This window comes from Acinonyx jubatus, chromosome A1 (assembly GCF_027475565.1).
Source record: "Acinonyx jubatus isolate Ajub_Pintada_27869175 chromosome A1, VMU_Ajub_asm_v1.0, whole genome shotgun sequence".
Classification (NCBI taxonomy): domain Eukaryota; kingdom Metazoa; phylum Chordata; class Mammalia; order Carnivora; family Felidae; genus Acinonyx; species Acinonyx jubatus.
In genome coordinates, this window is record NC_069380.1 from 9,488,352 (window position 1) to 9,515,630 (window position 27,279).

At 49.2% G+C, this 27,279-nt stretch overlaps 1 protein-coding gene and 1 long non-coding RNA gene across 3 annotated transcripts; both read right to left on the reverse strand.

Moving 5' to 3' along the window:
• Positions 1 to 994: 994 nt before the first annotated feature.
• Positions 995 to 9,022, reverse strand: LOC113601150 (uncharacterized). Its single transcript, XM_053201034.1, has 4 exons — positions 8,981 to 9,022; positions 7,993 to 8,075; positions 5,879 to 6,540; positions 995 to 1,305 (listed from the first exon to the last, which is right to left on the reverse strand). Exons 1-4 carry the CDS (start codon positions 9,020 to 9,022, stop codon positions 1,286 to 1,288), a joined length of 807 nt encoding a protein of 268 aa, XP_053057009.1. The 3' UTR covers positions 995 to 1,285.
• Positions 9,023 to 12,084: 3,062 nt separating this feature from the next.
• Positions 12,085 to 21,803, reverse strand: LOC113600888 (uncharacterized). 2 transcript variants are annotated; one of them, XR_008294566.1, is made up of 2 exons: positions 20,455 to 21,803; positions 12,085 to 17,455 (listed from the first exon to the last, which is right to left on the reverse strand). It is a non-coding gene; the product is annotated as an uncharacterized LOC113600888 (long non-coding RNA). The 2 variants fall into 2 exon arrangements; XR_008294569.1 differs by lacking the exon at positions 20,455 to 21,803 and adding an exon at positions 18,126 to 19,406.
• Positions 21,804 to 27,279: the final 5,476 nt, after the last annotated feature.

Here is a 27,279-nt window from a genome sequence, read left to right on the forward strand (position 1 = left end):
AGAACAAAATCTTGCCATTTGCAACAACGTGGATGGAACTAGAATGTATTAGGCTAAGCAAAATAAGCCAGTCAGAGGAAGATAAATATCATATGATTTCACTCACACGTGGAATTTAAAAAACAAAACAGAAGAACATAGGGAAAGGGAAGGAAAAATAAGAAAAAAAGAGAGCGGGAGGCAAGCCATAAGAGACCCTTAAATACAGAGAACAAACTGAGGGTCGCTGGAGGGGAGGTGGGTGGGGCATGGGCTAAATGGGTGAGGGGCATTAAGGAGGGCACTCGTTGGGATGAGCACTGGGGTGACGAATCACTAAATTCTATTCCTGACACCATTATTACAACATGATAACGACCTTGGATTTAAATGTTTTTAAAAATTAAAAATGGATAGCAAGATGTGTAAGCACTATATTGTCCAGAACTCACCCACTGGTCAAGTGACAAAAGCTGAACTCAACCAAATTGGCTTAGATAAGGAAGGCGGGGACTGGGAGGCAAGGATTTGAATGCCCTCCGAATTCTTTCTCCCCCTCCTTGTCTCCGCTTTTCTCTGTGAGAGGACTGCATTCTCTCCTCCTACAGAGAGCTCTTCTTCACACAACATGGGAGTCCACCTCACTGGGTTCGCAGTCGAACGACTCCGCGACCAGAGAAGAGACGGTTCTTCGGCGAGGCCCTGCGAGGAACGTCCAGCGTTGGGATTCTGTTGGGTGACATCCATGTCTACACCAGTCATTATAACCAAGAGGCCAGCTGTGCTTATGTAGTCTCCCTAAGCCTCACTTCCCTCATCTGTAAGACAGGGAAAATGTCAACACCGGCCACAAAGTGTTGCTGTGAAGGTTGAAATAAACTAAATGAGAGTGTATATCAAGTCCTGAAGCTGTACCGGGCACATAGTGACGGTTCACAAAGTCCATTGCCTATTTCGGCAATCGTTAATGCTCTGTGATCTGCTCAAATTGGAAACCAAACCACAATGATCTGGTCTTCCATTCTTGCCGACACTCCCGCATTCCTACAGCCAGACTGGAATTCTGTTGAATCACATGCACAAAACCATGCATTCTGGAAGGTGTGGGAGGGTCAACAAAGGCCAAAACCAGAATCGCATAGTTTAGGACTTAAAGGAACTCCTTGATATTGCAGATAATAAAACCGTACCCTTACCTGGCTAGGTATAGGCAGCAGACGCAAATTGGTGCCTAAATCCTGTCATGGAGAGCTAGCCCACGGAATCCGCAGGCTGGAAAGCTAGTTTCAGCAGCTGTGGATTTGCTTCAAGGCCTGTTTCTTCCATCTGTAAAATCGGGATAGTGTTATTCCCCTTCTACTCCCACACTAGGGTGTGGTGGGACTTAATGAGGCACTGTTGGTAAAATGCTTTGGGCTGGGCTAAAGAAAGTGCTGTGCCAGCACTCACATTATCACACGGACCCTTGGTGGTCATGCGTGTTTGGAATAAGAAGTTGGTTGGCACCACTTCAGAGGACTGCTAAGAAATGTAGATATACTGGGGCGGCTGGGTGGCTCGGTCGGTTAAGCGTCCGACTTTGGCTCAGGTCATGATCTTGCGGTTCACGGGTTCGAGCCCCGCATCAGGCTCTGTGCTGATAGCTCAGAGCCTGGAGCCTGCTTCCGATTCTGTGTCTCCCTCTCTCTCTGCCCCTCTCCCAGTCATTCTCTCTCTCTCTCTCTCTCTGAAATAAATAAACACTAAAAAAAAAAGAAGAAAGAAATGTAGATATACTAAATGGTCTTCAAGACTGAAACTAAATCAGAACAGAAAGGTTGGCCAACTCACTACCCTGTCCTAGTAAGACCTCATGCCTAATCGTGTTGACATGACTTCCCTCGGAGTACTACCCATGGGGACTGATGACCTCCCCACACCTTATTTGAGCTTAACTTTTCTTTTTGCTCCTCAAATCAAGCATCATTTCCTTCGAATGAAGTGTCATCCTTTCTTCTGCATGTGAATCCTGCATGGATTACCATTGTGTTAATAATATACGAGTCATATGTCAATAAAACTTGGGGAAAACCCCAATATATGAGGAAAGGTAATCATGTGCAGGAGAGCAGCTAGTGGCTCGTGAAAACTGATGGTGAAATTTGTAGGAATTTTTTGAGCCGGTTGTGAAATACAGCCAGTTTAAAAACTAAATTACATATGCCTAAAATATTTTAAATTATATTAAAAACAAACCTAACAAACTCTCCGCACTTACTATTCATAGTAATTTTATAATTATCTACTCTGTTGAGGTCACTTAGGTCTACTGTTCACAGCTATTGTGCCCACACGGCGGAAATACAGATAGTCCCCAACTGACAACGTTTCGATGTAAGATTTCTTGATGTTATGACGGTGTAAACGCAATTCTCATTTGATAGAAGCCAGGCTTCAGATTTTGAATTTTGATCTTTTCCTGGCTTAGCGATACGCAGTACAATCCTCTCTCCTGATGTTGGGCAGAAGAAGCTTCCAGTCAACCCCGCGATCACGAGAGCCAACAACCCATACGCTGGCAACCATTCGGTCCCCAGACAACTGTTCTGATTTTCACTTTCTGTACAGTATTCAGTAAGTTCCATTATATATTCAATGTTTATTATAAAACAGGCTTTTGGGGCGCCTGGGTGGCTCAGTCGGTTGAGCGTCCAACTTCAGCCCAGGTCATGATCTCGCGTTCCGTGAGTTTGAGCCCCGCGTCGGGCTCTGTGCTCACAGCTCGGAGCCCGGAGCCTGTTTCAGATTCTGTGTCTCCCTCTCTCTCTGACCCTCCCCTGTTCATGCTCTGTCTCTCTCTGTCTCAAAAATAAATAAACATTAAAAAAAAAATTTTTTTTAATAAATAAATAAAACAGGCTTTGTGTTCAACGATTTTGCCCACTGTAGGCTAATGTAAGAGTTCTGAGCACATTTAAGGCAGGCTAAGCTATGCCGTGAGGACCAGTAGGTGAGGTGTATTAAATGCATTTTCAACTTACAATGGGTTTACCAGGCTGTAACCCCACTGTAAAGTCAAGGCAGATCTGTATTATATAATGATATGCAACTTTGCATTTCTTCCCATCTGCATGTTCAGCGATGTCCTTTCGGGAGCTTGAAATTAGCCACAGTAGGAGTATTTATACCACAGAAACTGGACTGCTACAAATCAGGGCTCCCCCTCCCCCCAAAAGCCAGTTGCCAAACACTTAGAAGCACACCCTGTCTAGACCCATAAGGACAAGGAGAAGACAGGCACAAAAACGACAACAAACAAAACATGGCAACAATCTTCTGGAAACGAAAAAAGCAGACGAATAAGAAGTAATTAATTTAGCAGAGAAGACAAAGCCAACACCAAGGCCACAGAAAAGGAAGCCTGTAAGAAGCAAACTAGCTACACCACAGAACCTCACAAAGAAACAGAAATTGGTTCCCTCTGTTGCCGAACATGGGCGCAGGTGTGCGGAAATTTGTGGAAGGAGCACTGAGGCTCCCCACGGTTTTTCCTGCACCTGTGCAGCCGGACCACTGCCCCTGCCCAGCCCTGGGAGAAAAGGTTGAATCAGAGATCATCTGCACCGTGGGCACAACGGAGGGCTGGCATGTGACTGACACACTACCGAAACGAGACTAAATGACAGGCTGCATTTTAGATTGTAAGATTCCACAGTCCCCTTCACCCTCTTGGCTCCCACGACACTGGCAATGAGGCTTATACTCCACAGGCAAAAGAACAGATGATCCGGTTCTGGGGAAGCCAACCAGTCCAAGGGAGAAGACTTACGGAGACCAATCCAGCAGGATTCCCCCAGTGAAGCATCCAGATCACTGCAGAGTCACGGACAGGGAGCCCTCTGGTCCACAAGCTTCGCCCACGCACACGTCCCTTTAGTGCCAGCAGTATATCGCCAGACATTGGAGGGAAGCCTCTCACATGAAGAAAAATTCTTTCCAAGGTCTAGTAATACATTCAGACAAGCTATCGAGCGCCACAGTAGACTAAAGACATTTACAAGGTCTCCAAACATTTACCTGCCACAGGCCTTTCTCAGGAAGATGTGCTCCAACAAAACAAAGAACAGACCAAGAAAGAAGACAGGAGCTCCGGGGAAACAGGAGATCCAATACAGAAAAGAAGAAAAGAGAAATCCCAGGACGATGTGGAAGGGACACTCTGAGATGGCAAGTGGGGTAGGCCCAGGAGAACCCGGCGCTGAGTTTGGAGCAGGAAGACAGCTCGGGGGGGTGGGGGGGGTCCCCACGGGGAAGGAATTGCAACTGAGAGATTGCCAATGCGTTCACCACACTGGGGAGAGCCTGGGGATGAATTACTCATAAATACCCCCCCAAAACTACACAGTTAAATAGACCAGGCAGTTGTTAGCTCCAAAGGGGAAAAGACGTAATACAAGAGCAGAAATGTAATTATAGTACACTGTGAACAATATTAACACAGTTAAAATAACGTATATACTGATCGGTGATTTAGCCAGACATTGTGATGTCCCCTAATTCACGAGATTCTACAATGCACATATTTTTCACATTTGAACATCCTGAAAAGCAAACTGAATCTTGTAGCCAACGTGATAAAGTATTGGATCAGGGGCTCCTGGGTGGTTCAGTGGGTGAAGCGTCTGACTCTTGGTTTCGGCTCACTCGCGATCTCATGGTTTGTGAAATGGAGCCCCAGGTAGGGGTCTATGATGACAGCATGGAGCCCCCTTGGGATTCCCTCTCCCCCTTCTCTCTCTGCCCCTCCCCCATGCACAGGCTTGCACTCTCTCTCTCAAAATAAATAAACAGACATTAATTTGGTTTTGAAGTATTGGATCATAGTGTCATTGAAAGCACTTTTGTTCTTTTGTAGTGACTCATAAATAATGCTCCATCGTATAATGGATGGCATCTAGGATGAGAAGAAATACAGGACCTCTGTTGGGAAGTGACGGAGAAGTTGGGGTACCTGTGTCTGGGGGGAGGACGAAAGGGCTAAAACCTCATCTTGCACAGAAATAAGTCAGCGGATGATTTCTTTCTGGTTTTGTGTTTTGTTTTGTTTTTTAGTTAATCTGTTCATTTTGAGAGCGAGAAAATGCACAAGAGGGGGAGGGGCACAGAGAGAGGCGGACAGAGAGAGAGGGGCAGAGGATCCGCAGCGGGCTCTAGTGCTGACCGCAGCGAGCCCAACGCAGGGCCTGAACTCACGAATGTAAGATCCTGACCTGAGCGACGTCTGACGCTTAACTGGCTGAGCCACCCAGGTGCCCCAGGCGGCGGGTGATCTCTAAAATTAACAAAGATACAGCTTTATAAGCATATTATCCAGCAATGATCGCTGCGCATACCGGGAGTACAACTAAAATCATAGACAGCTGTTGGCTCCGGGAATCAATAAATGGAGAGAAGAATGGGTAAGGCGGGGGAGACTACTGTGTTGTGATTTCTTTATGCGCCTCGTAAACATACGAATTTTAAAACTCTTTATACATGGACTGAAAGTGAAAGTACTATGTGTAGAAATCAAAGGAATGAGCTGAAGCTCTCCATTTCAAGCCTTCCCCCGGCACAAGTTTTCAGACTGGGAAAACCAAAAGGGATCTTTAAGGTCTCCCTCTCAGGATGAAGGGTCTAAGGGTCTAATCCGGCCCCCCTCTCGTGCGTGGTCCAGGCTGGTCTGGTTTGCCAGGCGCCTGGGGGGATGGGGGGGATGGGGGGGAGGGGGACGCGCACCTGGTTTCACAGGCCCCCGCTCGCCTCCCGCCTTAGGAAACTCAGCCACCTGATTTTTCACGCTCGGGAGATGAGCTGGCTGGCCTTGGGTGAAAGTGGAAACCGCGGCGCACACGACACATTTTTCACAAGCTCGTGTTACCTCGAGCCCTCGAGAATGAGAAAGGAAGCTGGCGGTTTGGCAGGTGTGGAAGCCCTTTCCCACAGACATCTGTCAGTGGTTCTGGAAGCCCAGGCCCCTCCTCTTTACGCAGGAAGAGCCCCGGATTCCCGGGCTGAGGCATCCGGTCCGCCGGCACGTTGCAGCTGCTTGTCACCCGGGAAGGCGAGGGGGAGAAAGCCGGAGAGGGGTTCCTGCTGGTGAAGCAAGACGTGCCTCCGCTTCCGAGGTCAGACGGGAGCTCCTTCGGGCAGAGGGGGCGCCTGGCCGCGCCCGCGGGACGCTCGGGCACCGCCTGCCTCGGCAGGAGGGAGAACGAACGTGCGCGATTCTGCCAGGCTGCAAGAGGCCACCGGTGCCAGCCGTGATTCGGCACAAGCACGTTGGGGTAGCGCCAGGCGGCGGGGGAGGCGCCCGGGACCACCGGCTCTTTCCCCACCCCCACCGGGACGGCGTCCAGCCGCTGTGAACTGCGGCAGCCACACCACGTGTTCACGTGGGAACGATTCCGCACCGGGTGGTAAACAGCCACGGCCACGGCCCCGGCCCCTCCCCTGGCTGCCCCACCCCCACCCCCGCTGCAGCCGAATTGGAACGTATGGACCAGCAGAGGGCCTCCCGGAGCCGGCGCTGGAAGCCGGGCTCTGATTGGTCAGGCCCACCGGTTAACTATTTTAAATAGCACTCCCTGCCACCAGATCGCCCAGCCAGAGGCCAGAAAGCCGGCTTCCTGCAGAAAGCCCTCCACCTTCCCCTCCCTGCCTCCGTTTCTCCCTAGCCCGGAATCTGCCAGCTTAGGACGCCTGGGAGTGTCTTTTGCAGCAAAATGGCTTTTCCTCTGTGCCAGCAGAGAAGCCCCTTAACTCATTCCCCTGGGGACCTTGATGCTCCGACTGCAAGGAAATTTTCCTATGTGCCGCTTCCTTTTACTTCCCTAACTTGTTTACCCCGATGAAATTAGGTTAACACGGTCGGGGAGAGCAGCCTAAAAGGGGAAAATAAAGTTACCATAGGCAGAAGGGCAGCGTCAGGGCCATGTACTGACGGGGAGAAACAGCCAGGGCCAGGGTGACATGCACAGCGCTGCTTTGCTGGAGGCCTCTGAATACCCACGTTCTTTAATCCTGGCTGCCCGAGGCCCCCTTTGCCTCTGCCTTCCCACCTCTGTCAGCTGCCATTCTGGTTTCCAGCCCCTGCGGGAGAGGGATCCCCTGGGCCCTGTGTAGGGCCCAGGCTAGGAGACTCCTGGCCCTAAGGATGTTCTGGATCCTCTTACATAGCCAAGGGGAGAGGACTTCCCTTTCCCCAGAGCGGGACGTTTAACTGGTCTCTTACCCGCTGGTGGAGGCAGGTTCAGGTGTTATCAGTCAAAGAAGAAGCCCCAGGTCCCCAGGTTCAGTGAGGGCACTAGTCCAAGGGTACCCCACAAATAGTCTTTGGCACTTACGGGTGTGCATTATGAGCTGGAAATAGTTCGGTCTTTTGCATCTATCTCTATAGAAAACATTCTCATCTTTCAAAATGACAAGGCTTGGGACAATTGAGCAAAATGGTCATTTTTGCTTTTGCTTTTCGTTTTGCTTGTTTTTATGTGCAATCAAAGGCAGCCTGCAGAGTGGAAAGGGTCAGCCCGGTAAGGATGACACAGAAGACAGAGTAAGTCCTTAATCCTTCTGGCTGAGGCCACCTCTTCCTGAAATGAGAAAAATGGTTGCTGACCGCCTTCCTCAAAGAATTGTCGTGAGTGGCACCTTCAATCCAGTTGCAAAATGCCTTAAAAAGTATAAAGGAGCCATGTGAACGTAAGCGATACTGGTTTTCTGTCTTGTTCCAGCAAATTCGTGACTGTGTGTAGGGAACATTCACGCAGTAAAGTCAGGCCACCACACGCTTAGCAAAGCTTGCCTTTTCATACGCAGGCTCAGTCCCTCTTGGTCCATATCCCACTCAAGGTCCTTCTCTCCCCTAGATACCCACTGTGAGATACCCTCACCGGGTAGCCACTAAGCTCCCACTGAGTGCTCAGGACAGGGTCTCCCCGGGCAGGGGTGCGTGTCTGGGAGCCCTCTCTCCCAAGCCCCACCCTCCTGCTGCACCTCAGCGGGCGGTTCTGGGTCTGATGGGAGAAGGGTGCTAAGGTGACAGGGGCAGAACCGATGGAAATAAGAGCTTGTTTCACCTGGAGAAGAGGCAACCAGTTTAAGGGGCCTTGCGAGAGGTCTTGAAAGGCCTGCTGCAGCAGAAAAAAAGATGAAAGTATTTTGTACAGTTCTAGAGGTAGAACCGGGTGGGCCCTGTCCTAGGATTTAAGAGGTCAGATTTTTTTTTTTTTAAGCCATCTTAACCATTTTGAAATGTACAATTCAGTACCGTTAAGTATATTCACATTGTTGCACAACAGATCTCTAGAACTTTTTCATCTTGCCAAACTGACCCTATCCCCGCTAAACGTGAATTCCCCCTGCCCATCCCCCAGCCCTTGGCAACCATCTTTCTCTTTTCTGTTTTTATCATTTTGACTGCTTTAGACACTTCACCTGAGCGGAGTCACGCTGTCCCCATCTTTTTGTGACCGACTTATTTCTCTTAGCATAACGTGCGTAAGGTTCATCCATGCGGTAGCATGTGTGTGAGGATTTCCTTCTTTTTTAAGGCTGCGTAATATTTCACTGTGTGTATATACCACATGTCCTTTGTTTTGTTTGTTCATCGGCGTGTGGGTCATTTCCTGTTGGTCATCTTGAATAATGGTCTAAGGAACATAAACGTACAACTATCTCTTTGAAATCCTGCTTTGAATTCTTTTGGATATATACCCAGAAGTGGGATTGCTAGATCATATGGTAATTTTATTTTTAATTTTTTTAGGAACTTCCATACTGTTTTCCATATGGCTGCACCATTTTACATTCCTACCCACAGTGCACAGGGTTCCAATTTCTCTGCCTCCTTGCCAACAATTGTTATTTTCTTTTCTTTTGATAATGGTCCTCCTAATGGGCCTGCGGTGATATCTCATTGTAATTTTGATTTACATATTTCTGATGATTAAGGATATTGAGCATGTTTTTATATACTTGTTACCATCTGAATATCTTCTTCAGAGAATAGCCTATTCGGGTCCATTGCCCATTTTTTAATCAGGTTATTTGGGGTTTTTGTTGTTAATGTACGGAAGTTCCTTATACATTTTTGTTTTTAATCCCTTATCACATACATGATTTGCCAATATTTTCTCCCATTCTGTGGGTTGCTTTTCACTCTTGTTTCCTTTGATGCACAGAGGTTTTTAAGCTTGATATCGTCTCATTTGCCTATTTTTGTTTTTGTTGCCTAAGAAGAAATATTTTTTTCTTTTCAAATTTTTATTTAAATTCTAGTTAGTTAACATACGATGCAGTATTGATTTCAGGAGTAGAATCCAGTGATCATCACTTACATACAATACTCCGTGCTCATCACAACAAGTGCCCTCCTTAATGCCCATCCCCCCCTCCCATCCCCCACGCACCTCCCTCCATCAACCCTCAGTTTGTTCTCTGTAAGAAGACCTATTTTTAAAGAAGTTTTTGTGTATAAATATTGATTGATTTTGAGAGAGAGAGGGAGCACACGTGCACACGTGCACACGAGTCGGGGAGGAGTCATGAGAGGTGGGGAGAGAGAGAGAATCCGAAGCAGGCTCCGTGCTGTCAGCACAGAGCCCAATTCAGGGCTCGATCTCATGAACTGTGAGATGATGACCTGAGCCAAAAATCAAGAGGAGGAGGGTTAACTGACTGAGTCGCCCAGGCACCCCTTAAAGAAGTTTTTTAAGTGATATATTTACAAGGTACAACATTTCAAAAGAGAAAGGGAGGCAGGTAGAGATGAGAGACCTGTACATACACATATAAACATACCTAGATATATTCATATACATATGCACATAAAATTCTCCCACCCATCCAACACCCAGCCTCACAATTTTCTCTCTCAAAGGCAACCACAGTTGCCAGTATCTTTTCAGATAAAACCTAAACATATATTTGTGTCTACCCTCCTTTTTGATTGTATAAATGTGATATGTGTTATTGAGCCCCTTCCTTTTCCTCACGAATCAGCATGGCCAGGGCCAGAAGAACCAATATAAAGCCTTCCCTGTCAGCATTTGAAAACAGTTTAATTTTAAAAATTTTTTGTTAATGTTTATTTATTTGTAAGAGAGAGAGAGACAGAGTGCAAGTGGGGGAGGGGCAGAGAGAGAGGGAGACACAGAATCTGAAGCAGGCTCCAGGCTCCGAGCTGTCAGCACAGAGCCGGACGCGGGGCCTGAACCCACAAACGGTGAGATCAGGACCTGAGCCGAAGTCGGACGCCTAACCGACTGAGCCACCCAGGCGCCCCGAAAATAGTTTCATTTTTTTTTTAATTTTTTTTTTAACGTTTATTTATTTTTGAGACAGAGAGAGACAGAGCATGAACGGTGGAGGGTCAGAGAGAGGGAGACACAGAATCCGAAACAGGCTCCAGGCTCTGAGCTGTCAGCACAGAGCCTGACGTGGGGCTCGAACTCACAGACCGCGAGATTGTGACCTGAGCCAAAGTCGGCCGCTCAACCGACTGAGCCACCCAGGCGCCCCAATAGTTTCATTTTTTAACAGCTGCCTGATTTTCCACAAAACAGATCCTGCTCCATAATTTGTTTAATCAGTCCCCCAGTCAAACAGTTAAATAATTTCCAGCCCTTCGCTCTAATGAATATCTTTGCACACATGTCTTTGAACCCATGGGGACTGTATCTACAGGATACGGGATACAGGTTAAAAGTGGAATTGCGGGTCAGAGGCTTTGTGTATTTTAAATTTGGTTGATATAGTCACAGAGAGGGTAGATCTGACCCCAAAATAATAAAGGATTTTACCAACCAACCCTGCCCGAAGTGCTGTGCATTACTCTATGAGGTTGTGAGTGTCTGAAAAAAAACAAGAACAGGCTATGAACCAACTTGTCTAGAATGCCATTGGATGTACTCAAGCGTTGTAAGCTCATTGACCGCAAAATTCCTTCCAACACTGATATGGTAGCTTCCTAGTAATAGGAATAGCCCAAGAGACTTGATATAGTTTTGTTGAAGATTGTTCAGTGGTAAAGCAAGATGTTGGCTCGATTTGCACTGGGAGGTCCATGAAGGATGCACGTTCATGTTAACTATGGCAAGAAAGGTCCTTGAATGAAGCAAGGCTCTAAATTAAGGCCTCCCTGTGGTATGTCTGTCCCATGTGGCCCCGGGCAAGTGGTTAGAAAGGATATTTGGAGGAGCTCCTGTCCTTTCCATCCATTATTACTCACGCCACACATCCAGAACTCCACATGTGGAAAAGTGCTCTGTAGCAGACGTGGCCAAACAGGAAGTGCTGTGTCATCGACAGCCATTAGGTAGGGGTCCTCAAAAGCAGGAACATAACACACCGGTGTGTTGGAATGCAACGTGAAGGGTGTATTTATTGCTCTTGCTAAAGAACCAAGGTTTCTCAGGGATGGAAAGTTCCCTACCTTACGTCAGCTCATTTCGGTTCCGGGAGTTGGGTTTTTTTTTGAAAGATCTTTCCTGAATACCCAGAACTGAAATCTATTCCCATTATTGGTTTTAGTTTCTCCTCTCAGAGCCACCAAATACAAAATTTTTCTTCTTCTGCCTTCCAGGCCCTCAGATGTCCGAGATCAGCCAGTAGAGGCGCACTCCGTCGTCTCTTCTTTGGGTTCCTTCTCGTCTTCCACCCATTTCTTATGTGTCATGTTTTCCTGTCTTAATTGCTCTTTTTGAACACCTCCCAAGTAGTCAAAGGCCCCTGACGGTGTGCTTCCCAGAACTGGGCCTGATCCTGGCCAGGGAAGAGCAAGATGGAATCATTTCCTTGTTTTTCTACACTCTTTTAACAGTGGAGCCTAAAATCAGCATGCCAGGGATCTCTTGCTTTGGCCAGCCATGCCTTTCCACCTTTTGGGGTAAAAGTACCCTGGTTTCCCAGTAGGGAATTAGCTCTTCCCCCATTCTGAGAAGTCCTGAGGGCCTGTCAGTCAAAGATTTTCCATGACCTCTCCTACTGGAAGGATATTGGTGCATAAAACCCAATCTAGGCCATTCAAGCTGGCTCCTAGGGTTTGGAGCCTTTGAGAAAATAACAGAAAACACTGGAGCTTAGAAGTTCTCATGGAGGAACATAGAGTCTGTCCATTTATTCCTGCTAACAGCCTTCCTTCTTCCTGAGGCCTGGCTCTTCAGTATCCAACAGCCAACACTTCCATCCCTTCCTAGCAAAGTCCTTTTCCAATTAAGTTCATCAGAATCTCTTTCAAGTGCTTGCCACCAAAAAACTCTGACACCATCAGGTTACCTTGTTTGGCCACAGTCCCAGCAGGGGGCTCGTTGTGGGCCAGACTCCTAAATCTGTTTCATAGCCTGTTCACGACACTCTGGCACCAAATGAGTGTGGGTTTTTCCCCCCACCGAACAGTTCCCCAGCTCTCTGGACACCAACTAGGTGTTCTACAATTTAATTCTGACACTCTGTCTCCATAGTACAGACCCCACAACTGAAGGGTTCAGTCCCATAAGCTGCCCCAGTGGAGTTCAGAGAGCTTCCCCACCCTCTCTGGGTGCACCCCCTGCCCTCACCTTGCTGTGTTCACCAGCCTGGAAGCTCTCTGAACTCCACTGTTTATGGAGGTTCATGGAGGCTGCGTTACAGAAGTGCGGTTGATTAAATCACTGGCCGTTGGTGATTACTTCCGTCTCCAGCCCCCTCGCTCCAATCATCTCATCACAGAGTTGGTTCCTCTGACACCCAGCTCCCATCCTGAAGGGATGACGTCACTTCCTGAGCATAAACTCAGGTGTGGTTGAGAGGGGCTTGTTGTGACTAACAAAACAAGCTCAGCTCACTCCTATCATTTGGGAAATTTAGGCAAAGGGGTTTAGACGATCTTGTGCCAAGAACCAGGCAAGAAGACGAAATGCATATTTCTCATCAGATCACACTATGACATTAGTGCTGCCAGTTCTGCCCTTGGAAAGTTGCTTTGGGACCAAAACACAGCCTTTGAGGAGCCTATGATCTCTCTTCTTTGTCCCTTTCTATCGGAAGATAACTGACCGCACGTCGATTTGGTTATCCTGCCGTGAAGGTCCATCGCAGTCTTTGGCAAAAATGTTGAGCCAGCTAATTACAGCCCCTGTGTTTTGGTTCCTTACTCTGTGCCACCTCTCCAGGCAAGAAACTCGGCATTCACGGAGGTTTCCCGGATGGCCAGTAAGTCATGGACCTGAGCTTCAAACCCAAATCTGTCACACCCAAATCTCCCTCTGCAGCCGGGGAGAAATAAGAGATTCCATCATGATTCACAGCCCACTGGTGATCTGGGGGGGGGGGGGGGGGGTGTAAGGCGTGTGTCCAACTGTTCCTGAAGACCTCGGAGAAGCGGGGTTAAGAAGCACTTGGAGCTAGCACCGGGCTGCAGGAGGTCCCGGACTCCACGTGCTACCGAACAGAGTGACACAGCTAGAGACCGTATCACCGAGGGTCCAGGTGGAGGTCTGAGGTGGCCGATTACCAGTGAGACAAAGATCCAGGTGGGGAAGGGTGCTCCCAGCCAGGCTTGCTTCAGCTGGGATCAACACAGTGATGTCCCCCACATGCAAGTGCCTGTGCCAGACGTCACCCTCCTTCTGATTCAGAGGTTGCAGGAAGGACACCCCCGCTTTCTCACTGTGCCTCCTCACCCCAGCTCCCCACCTCGCTCCAACAGAGACCGCACTTCGGGAAGGAATTAACAGCATAAGGAATCCGACATGCCCAGAGAAAAGACAAACACTGTGGGAAAATGGAAGTTATATTAAAATAAATTGAGACATGGCTCTTAACTGGAGCTTTTGCTCTCACCCAGATTTGGTGGTTTTAAGATCCTAATTTTATAACCTCGGTCATGGGGAGAGCCTCGACTGATTCCTATCACTTTAAACAGCCTTTTATAGCCTCGGCGTCTAGGGTACATTTCCTCTGCTTTTTCAACATATCACATTTCTTGGCAAAACCATCTAGCAGAAAGCACCAAAATTTTTATAATGAGGATAAAATCAAAATTTCACACATCAGATTTGTCTTGTAGATTATTTCTTCCTGCTACATCGTTCCCTGTTTTAGCTTTATTTTAGTGGCCAACAATTTTAAATTTGAATTCAGCGTTGTTCAATCATCTTATAGGTTTTTGCTGCCAAAGGACAGTTGCTCTTTGCTCTGACTTCAAAGTTGCTAAATTCAAAGATTTTGCCAGTGTAATCACTCAGGAGCTCGGCTGCATTCGGCCAGTTGTTACCTCCCACTCGAGCTCCGGGGGGTGAACTCCGCCACGGCCTCCCCGCTCTTCCGGTCTTAGTTTAACTTGGCTTCTCGCTAAGATTTTTTTTTTTTTTTTCTATTTTAAAATGTGTGCTGTGCTCTTGATTCCAATGTAAAGGTTGTTTGCGATTGCCTCTAGGCGTAAAGATCAAGTTCAAACCCAAAAGACCGCAAGACGCACTGCAGGACCCACAGAAGGACTCTCGCTTAACTACCGAGCGGGGCCAGGAGGCCAAAGTGGCCCTGGCCACTTCAGCTGAGTCACCGTGGTCCCCCAACCTTCTGCTTTTTCCTCTGAAAATGCTTTCCCGTCTCTGCTCGGTGACTAACTCCATCACGAATGTGACCCAGTTTGTTTGGCAAGACGTGATTTTTTTTTTTTTTTTTTACTCACGTTGCTTTTCCTGGTCACGACTCTCTCACAGGCATTAAGCGGCTCCCTCTCGGCACCCGGCTGGCCCTGCTGCCCGGCTGGATTGATGGCTTGCTCCCCAGCTGTTCCCTTTCCGGCCCGCCCTCCCCTCCCCAGCAAATCCATATTCCATTTGCTTTTCTGCAGCATTTTGATACCTCCAGAGTCTCCTTAAAATAGACAGATAAACACTAATCTCCAAGGGAAAGTTGCAGGGCAGAGCCCACAGATTTGTACCAACTCAATCTGCTCTAGAAGGCAGCTAGATGAAAAGCAGAACAATGGTAGCCACCGTGCACAGGGCTTTTTATCGTGTACAAAGCACGTTGGACTCACGTGGTCCCATTTAATAATATGTGTGATCACCCACGGCACGGGTAGAAGTCGTCCTTCCATTTTTCAGACAGGAAACAAAGGCTCATAGAGACGAAGGAGTTGTCTGGACAGTAGGAGAGACAATTGCTATACAATTTGCATTCGATAAAATGCACGGATCATCGGCGTCTTTGCTGGATTTGGGCCGATGGATATGCTTATGTAACTACCTCCCGCAAAGGGTATAGAACATTTCTAACCCCTAGAAAATCCCCTCCGGCCCTTTCCCAGAACCACTCAACGCTCAACCCTCGACCACTATCTGGTTTCTACCCCAGCGATTAGTCTGCGTCGAACCTCAGTCTTCTGACTCCGAACTCCACGTCCCCTGTTGTCCCGTTACACCATGTTGTATCTTTGAAATTAATCGAATGGCCACCACAGGCGGTACCTCGCCGGACTCTACAGACACAGGACTTGGGGAAGATGGGCCATAGTCTCTCGGCTGAAAAAGCTGGTCGACTGGTAGGGTGGATCTTGAGGCTTGCAGCTTCTGGAGTACGGAGATCGATCCCCAAACAACATACAGGCCCCGCCCTCGGGCCTCAACGGCACTCCTGGTACCCAGGATTACTGAAGGAAGGTTGTTATAAGGTTTAAAAGAGAGGGATAGAAATCCAGCTTTGAGATAAACACACCAGAGTCCAGCCCGCACCTCTGCGACCTCCCCCTAACCCTGAACTCCACTGCTCTATCTGCGGCCACCAGCTGCCGGCAACACCCTGACTTCTCATACCGGACTCTTCCATACCCATCACACACGTGTAATCTGTAAACTGGAAGTTTTGGAACTGGGGGCCTCCACTGTAGGGGGCAAAAAAAAAAACAAACGAAAAGAAATACTGAAAGGCGGGGCGCCTGCGTGGCTCAGTCGGTTAAGCGTCCGACTTCGGCTCAGGTTGCGATCTCACTCACAGGTCGTGGGTTCAAGCCCCACGTTCAAGCCTCGGAGGCTGGAGCCTGCTTGGGATTCTGTGTCTCCCCCTCTCTCTGCCCCTCCCCTGCTTGCACCCTGTCTCTGTCTCTCTCTCTCTCAAAAATAATAAAAAAATAATAATAAAAGGCAATTCTATTGCTTCCAAGAATGTACGGCAAATGGCATGAATTGCTGAGTAATGTTAAGGCAGCATTCCCATCAGGCGGTCATTCATGAAGGGATCCGTAATACAATTAACCTTATCTGCTTACTTGCCCACAGTTTTGGGCTAAACTCTTTGTTCACTCTAGCGGGTCAAGTGGTTCCTCTTGGATCTTGTTTGTACACGGCGGCGTGCTGGTAAATATTTAACAGCTGATTCTCCAGGAGAGGGGGGGAAAAAGGCCACGATTTGATCTGGACAGTGAGTGTGCGTGGCCTTGGCCCCCGTGCCTGCTCTCTTAAGCGCTCCCAGAGTGGTGTTCTCTCTTCAAAAAATGGAACGTACAGTCGAGAGTTGGCAAGGCGTTCCTTTCTCTGCTGGAGTGGAATCCCCAAATAAACCTGTAAAGTCACTTTGAAGTGCAGAATACACAGAAACTAGCCCGCGATGAATTCTTCCATATCCCCGCTCCAGGGAATCTGAACGGCCGGCCTCCACCTTCTTTTCCTTGCTTCGGTGAACGGCACGCCTTTAAAAGGTTTTAGAATATCTCTAAACATCCAGCTTTCTTTTTTGCTTTGTTTCGTTTCTCTCTTTAGAAGACGAACTGCAGAAAAGCCCAAGCATGCAATCGTTTCCTGCTCCCGGATGAGCATCTACCGCCACGCGCGGAGGAAAAGGATGTCAGAAGAGGCTGCGGCCTAAGCGGGCGCCCGGAGCTCCTTCTAGGGGTAATACATGCTGGGAGGTCCAACCACTCGGCCATCCTACTCCTCACCTATACAGCCACAACGGGAGGCGAACAGATTTACGGGAATTTGCTGCGTTATAAAAGGAGTTGTGTGGCGCAAGGATTGCTTTTCTTTTTCACGTTGGGTCCGCCTTGCAGCTGGGCTCCTTGCTCTGCTGGCATTTACTGTTCCACGCTGTTCTCTTTAACCACGTTAATTAGCGCTCACACATCATGCGTGCTTTGCTCCTCCGTCCCCCGGAACTTGACCTCATTCTGCATGACCTTTCCCAATTTCTTCTCCATTTCCTGTCCCAACTTGCCCTTGCTCTCTGCTTTCTGCTCTGGGTTTTGTTTTCTGCTGTGCACATTTCTTTTGCAGGAAGGATTGGCGTTACGTTTTCTAAGCCTTCTGATGACTTTAGACATTTCAAATAATTATCCGAGCTTCCTGTCGGTCTTGGTCAGCCCAGTCTCTTTCATGTCCCACGTTCATTAGATTCCTCTTGCTGGCACTTTGCTGACTGGTATGCAGAGATTCAAAGACATCCAAGAAGGGGTCCCAGCCCTCGGTGACTCTATAATCTAGGAGAGGGGATAATAATAATATCTAAGCTGCATTGACGGCTTTCTGTCAGACAGTTTCCTTCCATTACCTTAGGCCTCATAATAATCCTTGAAATAGACACTAATGTGACACTCATTTTACATATGTGATAACTGGGGCTCAGAGAGGTTAAGTAACTTGCCAAGGCCACAACAGCTGGTAAAATGGTGAAGGTAATTGTGACTTAAGGTTCTAGCCTAAATGATTCCCAAACCTGAGCCCCTTACCAGATAGCGACAAGTAAGTACCCATATAAAAATAAGGTGGGCGCCTGGGTGGCTCAGTCGGTCAAGCCCCAACTCGGCTCAGGTCATGATCTCACGGTTCATAGGTTCGAGCCCCGCGTCGGGCTCTATGCTGACAGCTCGGAGCCTGGAGCCTGCTTTGGATTCTGTGTCTCCCTCTCTCTCTCTCTCTTGGCCCCTCCACCCCCCCCCCCGCCTCAAAAATAAAATAAAACATTTTAAAAAAACAATTAAAAAAAATACATAAGGGAGAAAGGGCTGATGGCAAAAATGAAGCAGAATTCATGGGTTGGGTGATTTTAGAAGTTGGAGATGGGGACCAAAGCTGCTTCAGGAAAGCCTTTTCTTTGTGAAGTAGTGAGCTCCCCGGCCCTGAAGGTACCCAAGCCGAAATCAGAGCTACCTTCAGTGCTGTGGGCTAGTGCCTGCATCTGGGTGAGGCCTCTCTCTGGGAGACCTTCATCTCTTGGTATGATGATTTCAGCGAATGGCCTGTCAGCTGAGCCTAGAAAGAAAGCATCCAGGGGAGAAGGGCAGAAAGAACCCAGGGGCCGAATCCCTGGAGCTAGAACACACACGGGGGCTGCTTTTCATTTTGAGTCTGGTTCTCCCATGCCGTAAAGCTCACCCGTCACTTGGGCAAGAATATATGTATCGACACAGTTGCTGTTCGACAGCGCAGAAAGAAGTGTCATCATTTAAGTCAGTGGTTCCCGGGGACTTACTCCATAAGCTGGGCTCCGGGGTTCTACAAGTAAAACCTGTCGATGGCAGTTAGTATCAGTTTTCAGGGGTGATGGAGTTGTACTACTGTCCCAAGGCCCCACAGCCTTAGCGTACTCGACTGAAGTTTGTCTCCTACATCTTTTCTGAAGACTTTGGCAACTGCTAACATTCGTCTGCCAGGGAAGACTTCTATGATAAAACAAATAAATGAGCATAGCTAACAAAAATTAGCTGAAAAATGCAGAAATCACCAATTAGGCTTGGTGTGACAGCTTGGTGTTGTGTGTTTTTTTTTTCATGGACAGTTGGTGGTAATTTTAGATTGCATACATATATTATAGAGTCAAACTTTCTGCCCATAAAACTGTCTTAAGTTATTTAATAGAAATAAATAGGTCACTATTTCATGGTATTCTGCAAAGAGCATCGTGGATTCCAATGCTCCCCTGGCCTTCCTGACAATCCTGGGTGACTGGGTGACGATTCTACGATGACTGCAACGGGAGTAAAAGCGTAGAAATTCTAAGTGCTGGGATTGTACCGCTGTTAGGCTGGAGGACGTTTTGAAGTCCTGGAAGGAATACAGTTCAACTTAAGGGCTACGAAGTATAAGAAGGGTCCCAAGACTTCTCCCCAGTTAGCCCCGGGTCGCCCACAGCAGGGGATCTCCGCCCACCCGGGGGAAATCACCCCCAGGAGCTTTTTCAAACCGGCCCCACACCACCCCCTCCCCAGAGGACAGCTCCCAGGCCTGCCACAAGCCTATGACCGTGAGAATCTGCAGGGAAGAGGGGGGCTTGCACAAGTTGAAGAGGCCTGGGAGGTGATTTCCTCCCCTTCACCTGCCGAAGAACCTCTGCCGAGGCCCCACCGACCAGACCATTTCACGGTGTTTCACCCGTAGTTTCAATGTTCCCATTTAGAAAAAAAAATTTTTTAACGTTTATTTAGTTTTGAGACAGAGAGAGACAGAGCATGAACGGGGGAGGGGCAGAGAGAGAGGGAGGCACAGAATCGGAAGCAGGCTCCAGGCTGCTTCTGAGCCGTCAGCCCAGAGCCCGACGCGGGGCTCGAACTCACGGACCGCGAGATGGTGACCTGAGTTGAAGTTGGCCGCTTAACCAACTGAGCCACCCAGGCACCCCACACTGTTCCCATTTTAAAGAGCCCACTTAGCCAGCAGGGAACTGTGACTCACATCCCCTCCCGAAGCCTACCCTTCTCCCGGGTCCTGAACCAGAACCAGCCCTGGGACACAACGTCCCAAGCCCTGAAACAGGCCTACCATCCCCAGTTCTCCCGTAAAGCCAGCCGAGGCTGCAGCATCTCTGCCCACCGGAGTTTGCTCTATTCCGGAGCCCTTGAACCTCAGAGCAATGGATGCCCTGAGCCGGCGCCCCTGTAGGGCTCCGGCCGCCAGCAGCGCCACAGTCCTTACTCAGAGTACCGGTCAGCTCCCAGCTGAGCCCACCTCTCCTCCAAGATTTCAACAATCCACCAGATGCTCGGGGCGCCTGGGTGGCTCCGTCGCTTAAGTGCCGACTTCGGCTCAGGTCATGATCCCACGGTTAGTGGGTCCAAGCCCCGCGTCGGGCTCTGTGCTGACAGCTCTGAGCCTGGAGCCTGCTTCGGAGTCTGTGTCTCCCTCTCTTTCTCTGCTCCTTCCCTACTCGTGCTCTCTCTTTGTCTCTCAAAAATAAATAAACATTAAAAAACAATTAAAAAAAAAAAAAAAAGAGACGCTTAACCTTAACCGACTAAGCCACCCAGGCACCCCTGGACCCTCTGTGTAAATATCCATCAGGCACCCCCGACTCAATGTGTTCAAGACTGACCTCATCATCTCCTGCTGTAGCCCAGCTCTTCTTCTATTGTTTCAAACTTAGTGGTTGTACCACCACCTTCCCAGCCACCCAAGCTAGACCTGGGAGTCGACACTGAATTCTTTCTTCTCCAACCCTCCACCCGTAACCGGTCAAACATCAAGTCCTGCTCAGTTTATTTACCTGGCCTTCCTATGATCTCAGTCGTGGCTCCAGCCCTTATCATCTCGTCTGTATGCACTGCAACAGACCTTTCTGGCTCAGCCTCGTCTCTCATGAATTCCACCCTCCTTACTGCTGTCAGAGGGATCCATTTACAGAGCAACTCCTGTATCTGATGACACCATCGTTGCTGGAGAGTCAACGAAGCCAGAGATCCTTCCTTTGGTACACATGGCCCTATCTCCCCATCTTTTTCCCCAACCTTGCCTTACCTAAGACTTGAAGCCCCATCAAGACAAAACCGCTCAACTCTCGCCTCCCTGTTACCTACACCTGCCTACACCTGGAATTATGCTTCCACTGCCCTCTGCCTTGGAGGCGGACATTTGGCAGATATTACCAGCCACCTCTGACCCCACCGCTTCCTTCCCAGGGTTAGATGTCTTTCTCGAAGGTTCCATGATCCCCCATGCTTACCTCTGGATTACCCCTATTGATTTATACTTTCTGTTTATGGGTCTGTCTCTTCCCATGAACATTTGCTGCTTGAGGGCAAAGGCTGTGTTTTCTACTGTCTCTGAATGGCCAGACCCTACAATAGCGATTGGCCAGTCATGGAGCAGAATTACACAACGGGTAAAACTCTAAAGCAAGCTTCAGCACAGGACGGTTGGGATCGCTAGCCTTCTGGGAGGAAATGCCAGAGTCCCGGCTACCCCAAACCTGTGCATGCCGTCTCATCCTATAGGCATCTCTACTATAAGGTTCTCCATCACCTCCCTAGACACATGCACACAGGTCAAGTGTCTCCTCCCCGACACAGCTCTGCTCCCACGTAACCCCCATCAAGATCACCCTGTGGCCTCCAGTGTCCCACCACTGGCGTGGTCCTATTGGGCAGCAACACGGTGGCATCTCACCAACCCCCCACTGACGCTGGCTTGACACCTGGCCACACCTCTGGTTTCTCCACCTTCCTGAGGCCACAGAGAAGGGACTTACCCTTTGAGAAATAAACAGTACTACTAGACCTTTTTTTTTTTAAGTTTATTTATTTTGAGAGAGACAGAGCAGAGAGGGGCAGAAAAAGAGGGAAAGAGAGAATCCCAAGCAGGCTCCACGCTGCCAGCATAGAGCCCGATGCGGGGCTCAAACCCACGAAACCGCGAGATCATGACCTAAGCTGAAACCAGGAGTCAGAGGCTTAACAGACTGAGCCACCCAGGCGCCCCCCCTCCCCGGCACCCACCTTCTCAACCACGAAGGCTGTGTGTGCGCTGCCTGAATCCCCTCAGCTGTGGAGCCAGCTCTCCATTCCCAAGGGTTACACTGAACAAGATATTCTGCATCCTTGTGTAGATAATGCTTATCTTTTTTTTTTTCAATGTTTATTTATTTTGGGGACAGAGAGAGACAGAGCATGAACGGGGGAGGGGCAGAGAGAGAGGGAGACACAGAATCGGAAACAGGCTCCAGGCTCCGAGCCGTCAGCCCAGAGCCCGACGCGGGGCTCGAACTCACGGACCGCGAGATCGTGACCTGGCTGAAGTCGGACGCTCAACCGACTGCGCCACCCAGGCGCCCCTGCTTATCTTTTTAGTAGGAAACATGCCCTAAGCTGATTCAAAAAAAGTAGGAAATGTCTCATACCGAAATGCAGTCCTTTTTATGAAAACAAAACAAAACAAAACAAAAGCAAACAAACATCCTTGCCAACTAACACCTGAGCAAGCCAATCCCTGAACAGGAAACTGATACGGTGGATGAACAACAGCTCTGGTTCCAAGTTTTGACTGGGTGTTTTCAACGGGCACCTCCACTCCGCCCTGGGAGTATCGGAGAGCCGTGCGCTCAAGGACGGTGGCTGCAGATGGGGCACGGGTATCTTCAGCTGCCAAAGGTCGCCTGGCAGGAAGCACGTTGGTGCCCTGGCGGTTTCTGGGGCCACGTGATCTAACTGCCAGGTTAGACTTCTGCAATTATAGCCCCCAGGGACCCGCCTGAAACAGACATTGGTTGCTATAACTGAGAAAGGCTGAAGCTATAGCTCTTCGGCTAGGAGGGAAAACTTGGGAAGGAAAAGTTTACTTTAGCTCAGGTTTTGTGGTGACAAACAGCATGATAAGCAAGACTATTGCAGCCGGATGATTAACGAGGCACAGGAACCTTTGCGTTGGGCTTTGAAAGATTATAAACACACGGGGCACGACAAGCGCAGCCAGTCAGCTACAAATTATGACTTGTCTTTCAGTTGCTGTCCCTTTGCACCTCCTGTTTTGGACAAGGCGAGCAAACAGCTCTCGATCCGCCAGCCGCGGGGCTCCAAGCAGACGCCACAGGGCCCTGAGACACACGTTTGACCCCGCTGCTCTGCGTGGTTGCAGGTTAACGAGACGCGCGGTCAGGATTCGAACGTTCCTTCCTTCCCCTCTTTGGTGTGGATCGAAGGCTCCGTTCTGACTGTTCGCTATTCAGGGATAGTTCCTTCATTAACACCTCTTAGATCCCATTTCGGCACGTCCCTCCAGTCACAGAGATACATAGCTATGCAGGCCATTACTTCTAAAATGCAGTGGATGGATTTGTGCTTGGGGAGGCTTAATGATACACTCAAGACTCCCCGCATTAGAAGTTGTTTGCTTCCGGAAAGAGAACATTATACCAGAAAGATATGTTTGAAGAAAATAACTCCATGGCAGCAATCCAGTGTGCCGCTGCGTTTGTAGGATAATCATGACACCTGCTAACGGAGGCATCTTTGCGATTTCGGTCTTTGGTGTGAAATACACACACACACACACACACACACACACACACACACACACACACACAGAGAGAGCAACGGTAAGCATATATACTCCGCAGCTTAAAATCTCAATACTCAATAAACCAAAAGATGCTTGAGCCATCTAAGACTCGGCTAGAGTTCACTTCTTCCAACATGAATTCTTCTACCTTTTAAAATTCACCAGGGGCACCTGGGTGGCTCAGTCGGCTAAGAGTCCGACTCTTAGTTTCGGCTCAGGTCACGATCTCACCGTGTGTGAGTTCGAGCCCCACATCGGGCTCCACGCTGACAGCACAGAGCTTGCTTAAGATTCTCTCTCTCGCCCTCTCTCTCTGTCCCTCCCCCACTCACTCTCCCTGTCTCCCTCCCAAAAATAAATAAAGAAAACTTTAAAGAATAATAATAAAATAAAATTCACCAAAGTAGATTTTTAGTTTACCTGGGGTCTTTGTAACTAAACTTTACATTCATCTTCATTAGGGAAAAAAAAATTTTTTTTCTCTCAAACTGAGAAAACACCTTCCTTTCAAGTTCACCCAACTCTCAGAAAAATATAATTTGATTGTTTTTGTTCTCATTTCTCTTCCTTGAATGCACTGGCCAGAAACGTTCCCGTTCTTGAAGCCAGTCAGTTGGGCAAAATCTGGTCAGGCCAACTTTATGGCACATTTCTTTCTCCTGGTTGCATTTCTCCCATAAAAATACAGTATTAAATATTTCATAACCTGGCGGGGGCAGGGGGGGGGGAGGTTGGTGCCTGGCAAAGCGGCTAAGCCAGAAGCTGTTTTGAGCACTTGCCCAGCAACTGGGCAACCTCCCCATCCGTGCCCAGACTGCCACTCCTACTCCGCTCTCTGTCCTAGCTGTGTAAGTTAACAGCCCATAAATTACCCTGAATTGCTTCCTATTTGGGGGCGGGGGTGGGGGAGCAGAAGGCAAAGACTCATGCCCTTATTCTGTTCTTATCTGTTCTAGTCCCTACTAGTTACCAGATAGAATTGTATTAGAGAAAATGGGACAAGTAAATAAACTCTGGTCACAAAAGTCACCCATAGGAAATCAGAATTACTAAGAACATGCCATGATTTTTGCCGTCGCGTTCAAAGAAAATGTGGCCCAGGGCGCCCGGGGTGGCTCAGTCAGTTAAGCGGTTAAGCATCTGACTTCGGCTTGGGTCGTGATCTGAGTTTGTGAGTTCGAGCCTCCGATCGGGCTCCGCGCTGATGGTGCAAAGCCTGCTTGGGATTCTCTCTCTCCCTCTCTCACTGCCCCTCCCGTGCTCCCCTCTCTCTCAAAATAAATAAATAAATTTGAAGAGAAAGAAAAGAGAAGAAAAAAAAAGAAAACAAAAGAAGAGAAAATGTGGCCCAAAGCACGACCATCCACCCGGTTGCAGAAGCCAGGAACCCTGAAGTCATTGTGTCCTTGCCTCTTGGCTTTATCCTTGCATCCAGTCAGCCCCCTCATCTTGTTGAGCAGCCCTCTCACCAGCCCTGGGAGCGGCCCGTGGGCTCCAGTCCCTTGCCACTGCTCGCCTGGACGGTGGCATTTGTGCCCCTGTCCCTCCAGCCCCAGCTGCAGCAGTGAGGGCTCCAAATGCACACCCAGCCAGCTCTCTCTCTCTCTCCTAGCGCGGTGCCACTGCCTACAAGAGTCCCACCTCCTTGGTCGGGCTTGCAGGTGCCTGCAGATGGCGCTTGCTGCCCCTCCCCCAGGGCCCTTAGCACCTCGGGCGCATCCCTGCGACTGAACCCATCTCACTGCCTGTGATCAGAGGTGCGCGATGGCCTCGCCGCCTTGACCGTGAGGTCCGTGAGGTCAGCCGCTGTCTCTCTCAGATCTGCTCAGATCTCTCTCCAGCACCGAACAGGGGAAGAGCTCGCTTTACTCAGTGAGTGTGCAACATAAAAAATAATGTTTATACCTTGCCTTATTCTAGACAGGATGTGAAAGGGCGAATGAATAGAATTTCTAAATACAGTCTCTGTCCCACTAAGACCATACATTTACGGAGACGGTACACGTGTTTAGAAGTACAGGCAAATGAGCCATGGGCCTGTCACCCTCCTCCGTGCTCCCCACTATAAATGTTACTAACGGCTGCCGTTCGACACTATGTACCAAGCACTTAATACTAAATCCTCACAAGCCTCCGGTGCAGAGTTTTCTCTTTTCACAGGTGAAGGTGCTGAGGCAAGAAAAGGTTAAGAAATGTGTCCAGGGTCACACAAGGAGTCAATAGGGAGAAAAGAGTCAATTTTGGAGACCTTCTGTCTCCAAATCCCATACTCCTTCCGCTGTGTCATGATGCCTCTCTGTTTAAGGCTTGGCTTCCGACGCCATGGGCATTGCCAAAATTTTAAAACAGTTGGCTTATGTCATGGTCGGCAAAGGCTGTGGGTGGCACTGAAGCGTGGCTTTAAAGGAAGAGGCTGTACCTTAAGATGGGAGAAAGTATCGCCTGAACTCTGATCACACCCGTCCTGTGTCCCCAACCCGCACCTCTGGGCTCGGAGGCGGGAGAACCCAGCCAGCCTGAGAAGCCATCTAAATGACACCTTGACCTGAGCTAATGGCAGGGAACAGGCACCTTGGCTGTTTGCATCTACGGCCCACAGGGTCCACTGGAAACCACTGGAAGGTCTGCAAGCTCCGGGGAGAGAGGATTGGCTCCAAAACGCTTTGCAACTCATCAGGGGAAGGATATCAGATCTTCCTTCCAGGAATGGAGTCGGTCTCAAACCGGTTCGAGGTACCACACCGGGGTTCCAGTCTCTGCCGATGAGCGCTGGGAGGGAAGGAGCTGGAGAGAGAGCCAGGGGTCTTGGTGAGTCAGTGGGTCTTGGAACACCTTCACACGGACCAGGAGGGAAGGAAGACGTTCCTCTGGTCGCTCCTCTGATCTGACCTCTTGTGCTGGAAGACTGCAAAGAAAGCGCGAACTCCTTGACCTTTACAAGGGGGACACACGCGATCTGTTCTACGAGGCGGGGGTATAGGTCCTAGCTGGAAGAGAAACGGGAAAAGGGGCAAAACAGGCAGTTTTTTCCCAGGCTCCCTTGTCTCACACGGAGGTGGAGATGCTCTGGGCCGTCCCCAGCGAGGGTGACAAAGGTGCTAACGTGGGTCAGTCTCTAACCCCCCGGGGACCGAGCACAGCCTCCCAGTTCTGCAGCTGTCCCCGCCTGCAGCAGAGGCAGTGTGATTCTGGGGTCAGCGGCACAAGCAGCAGGTGCACCAACTATCTGGCCAAGCCAGTTCTGCAGCGAGACTCTGGGGGCTGCGTCTGGAGGCCCAGTGTGGAGCCTCTGTCTCAAGCCCTTGTGACCATTCTGTAACCCACTGGCTCCCAGACGGTGGCCCCTAGACTGGCAGTATCAGCAGCACCTGGGACCTTGCTAGAAACGGAAATTCTCAGACCCCACGCCAGGCCCACTGAATCAGAAACTCCAGGGTGGGGCCTAGGAAACTGGGCTTTAACAAACCATCCTGGATAGGGGCATCTGGGTGGCTCATTCGGTTAGGCGTCCAACCCTTGATTTCGGCTCAGGTCATGATCTCATGGTTTGTGGGTTCGAACCCTGCCTTGGGCTCCACACTGGCAGCCAGGAGCCTGCTTGGGATTCTCTGTCTCCCCCCTTTCCCTCTCTGCCCTTCCTCCTCTCTCCCATGCACATGTGCGCTCTCTCTCTCTCTCTCTCTCCAAAATAAAAAACAAAACACACACACAAACTTTCCTGGAGATTCTGACGCATGCTAAAGTTTAAGAAGCTTGCTCGGCTGACTTCCCCTCAGGTCATGATCTCACCACTCAAAGGCTCATGGGTTCGAGCCCCGTGTTGGGCTCTGGGCTGCCAGCTGGAGCCTGGAGCCTTCTTCGGATACTGTGTCTCCCTCTCTCTCTCTCTGCCCCTTCCCCATGCATGTGCTCTCTCTCTCTCTCCCTCAAAATAAATAAAAGAGAAAAAAAAGAAGTGCGCAAATCTGTAAGAGCCACTGTGGAGATTCAGAGAGGAAATTAATTAAGCCCACCCAAAAGGATCTCTGTGTGGCAATGA

Bases quoted from the DNA above. Each gene is read 5' to 3' on its own strand.
- LOC113601150 (XM_053201034.1), bottom strand. From the start codon at position 9,022: ATGGACCCGAATAGGCTATTCTCTGAAGAAGATATTCAGATG. The intron at 8,076-8,980 runs GTAACAAGTATA...CCTCTTCTCCAG, and splicing joins CTGAAGAAGATATTCAGATG to GTGAAACAAGCTCTTATTTC. The intron at 1,306-5,878 runs GTAACACGAGCT...CCGATTTTACAG, and splicing joins CTCATTCTCGAGGGCTCGAG to ATGGAAGAAACAGGCCTTGA.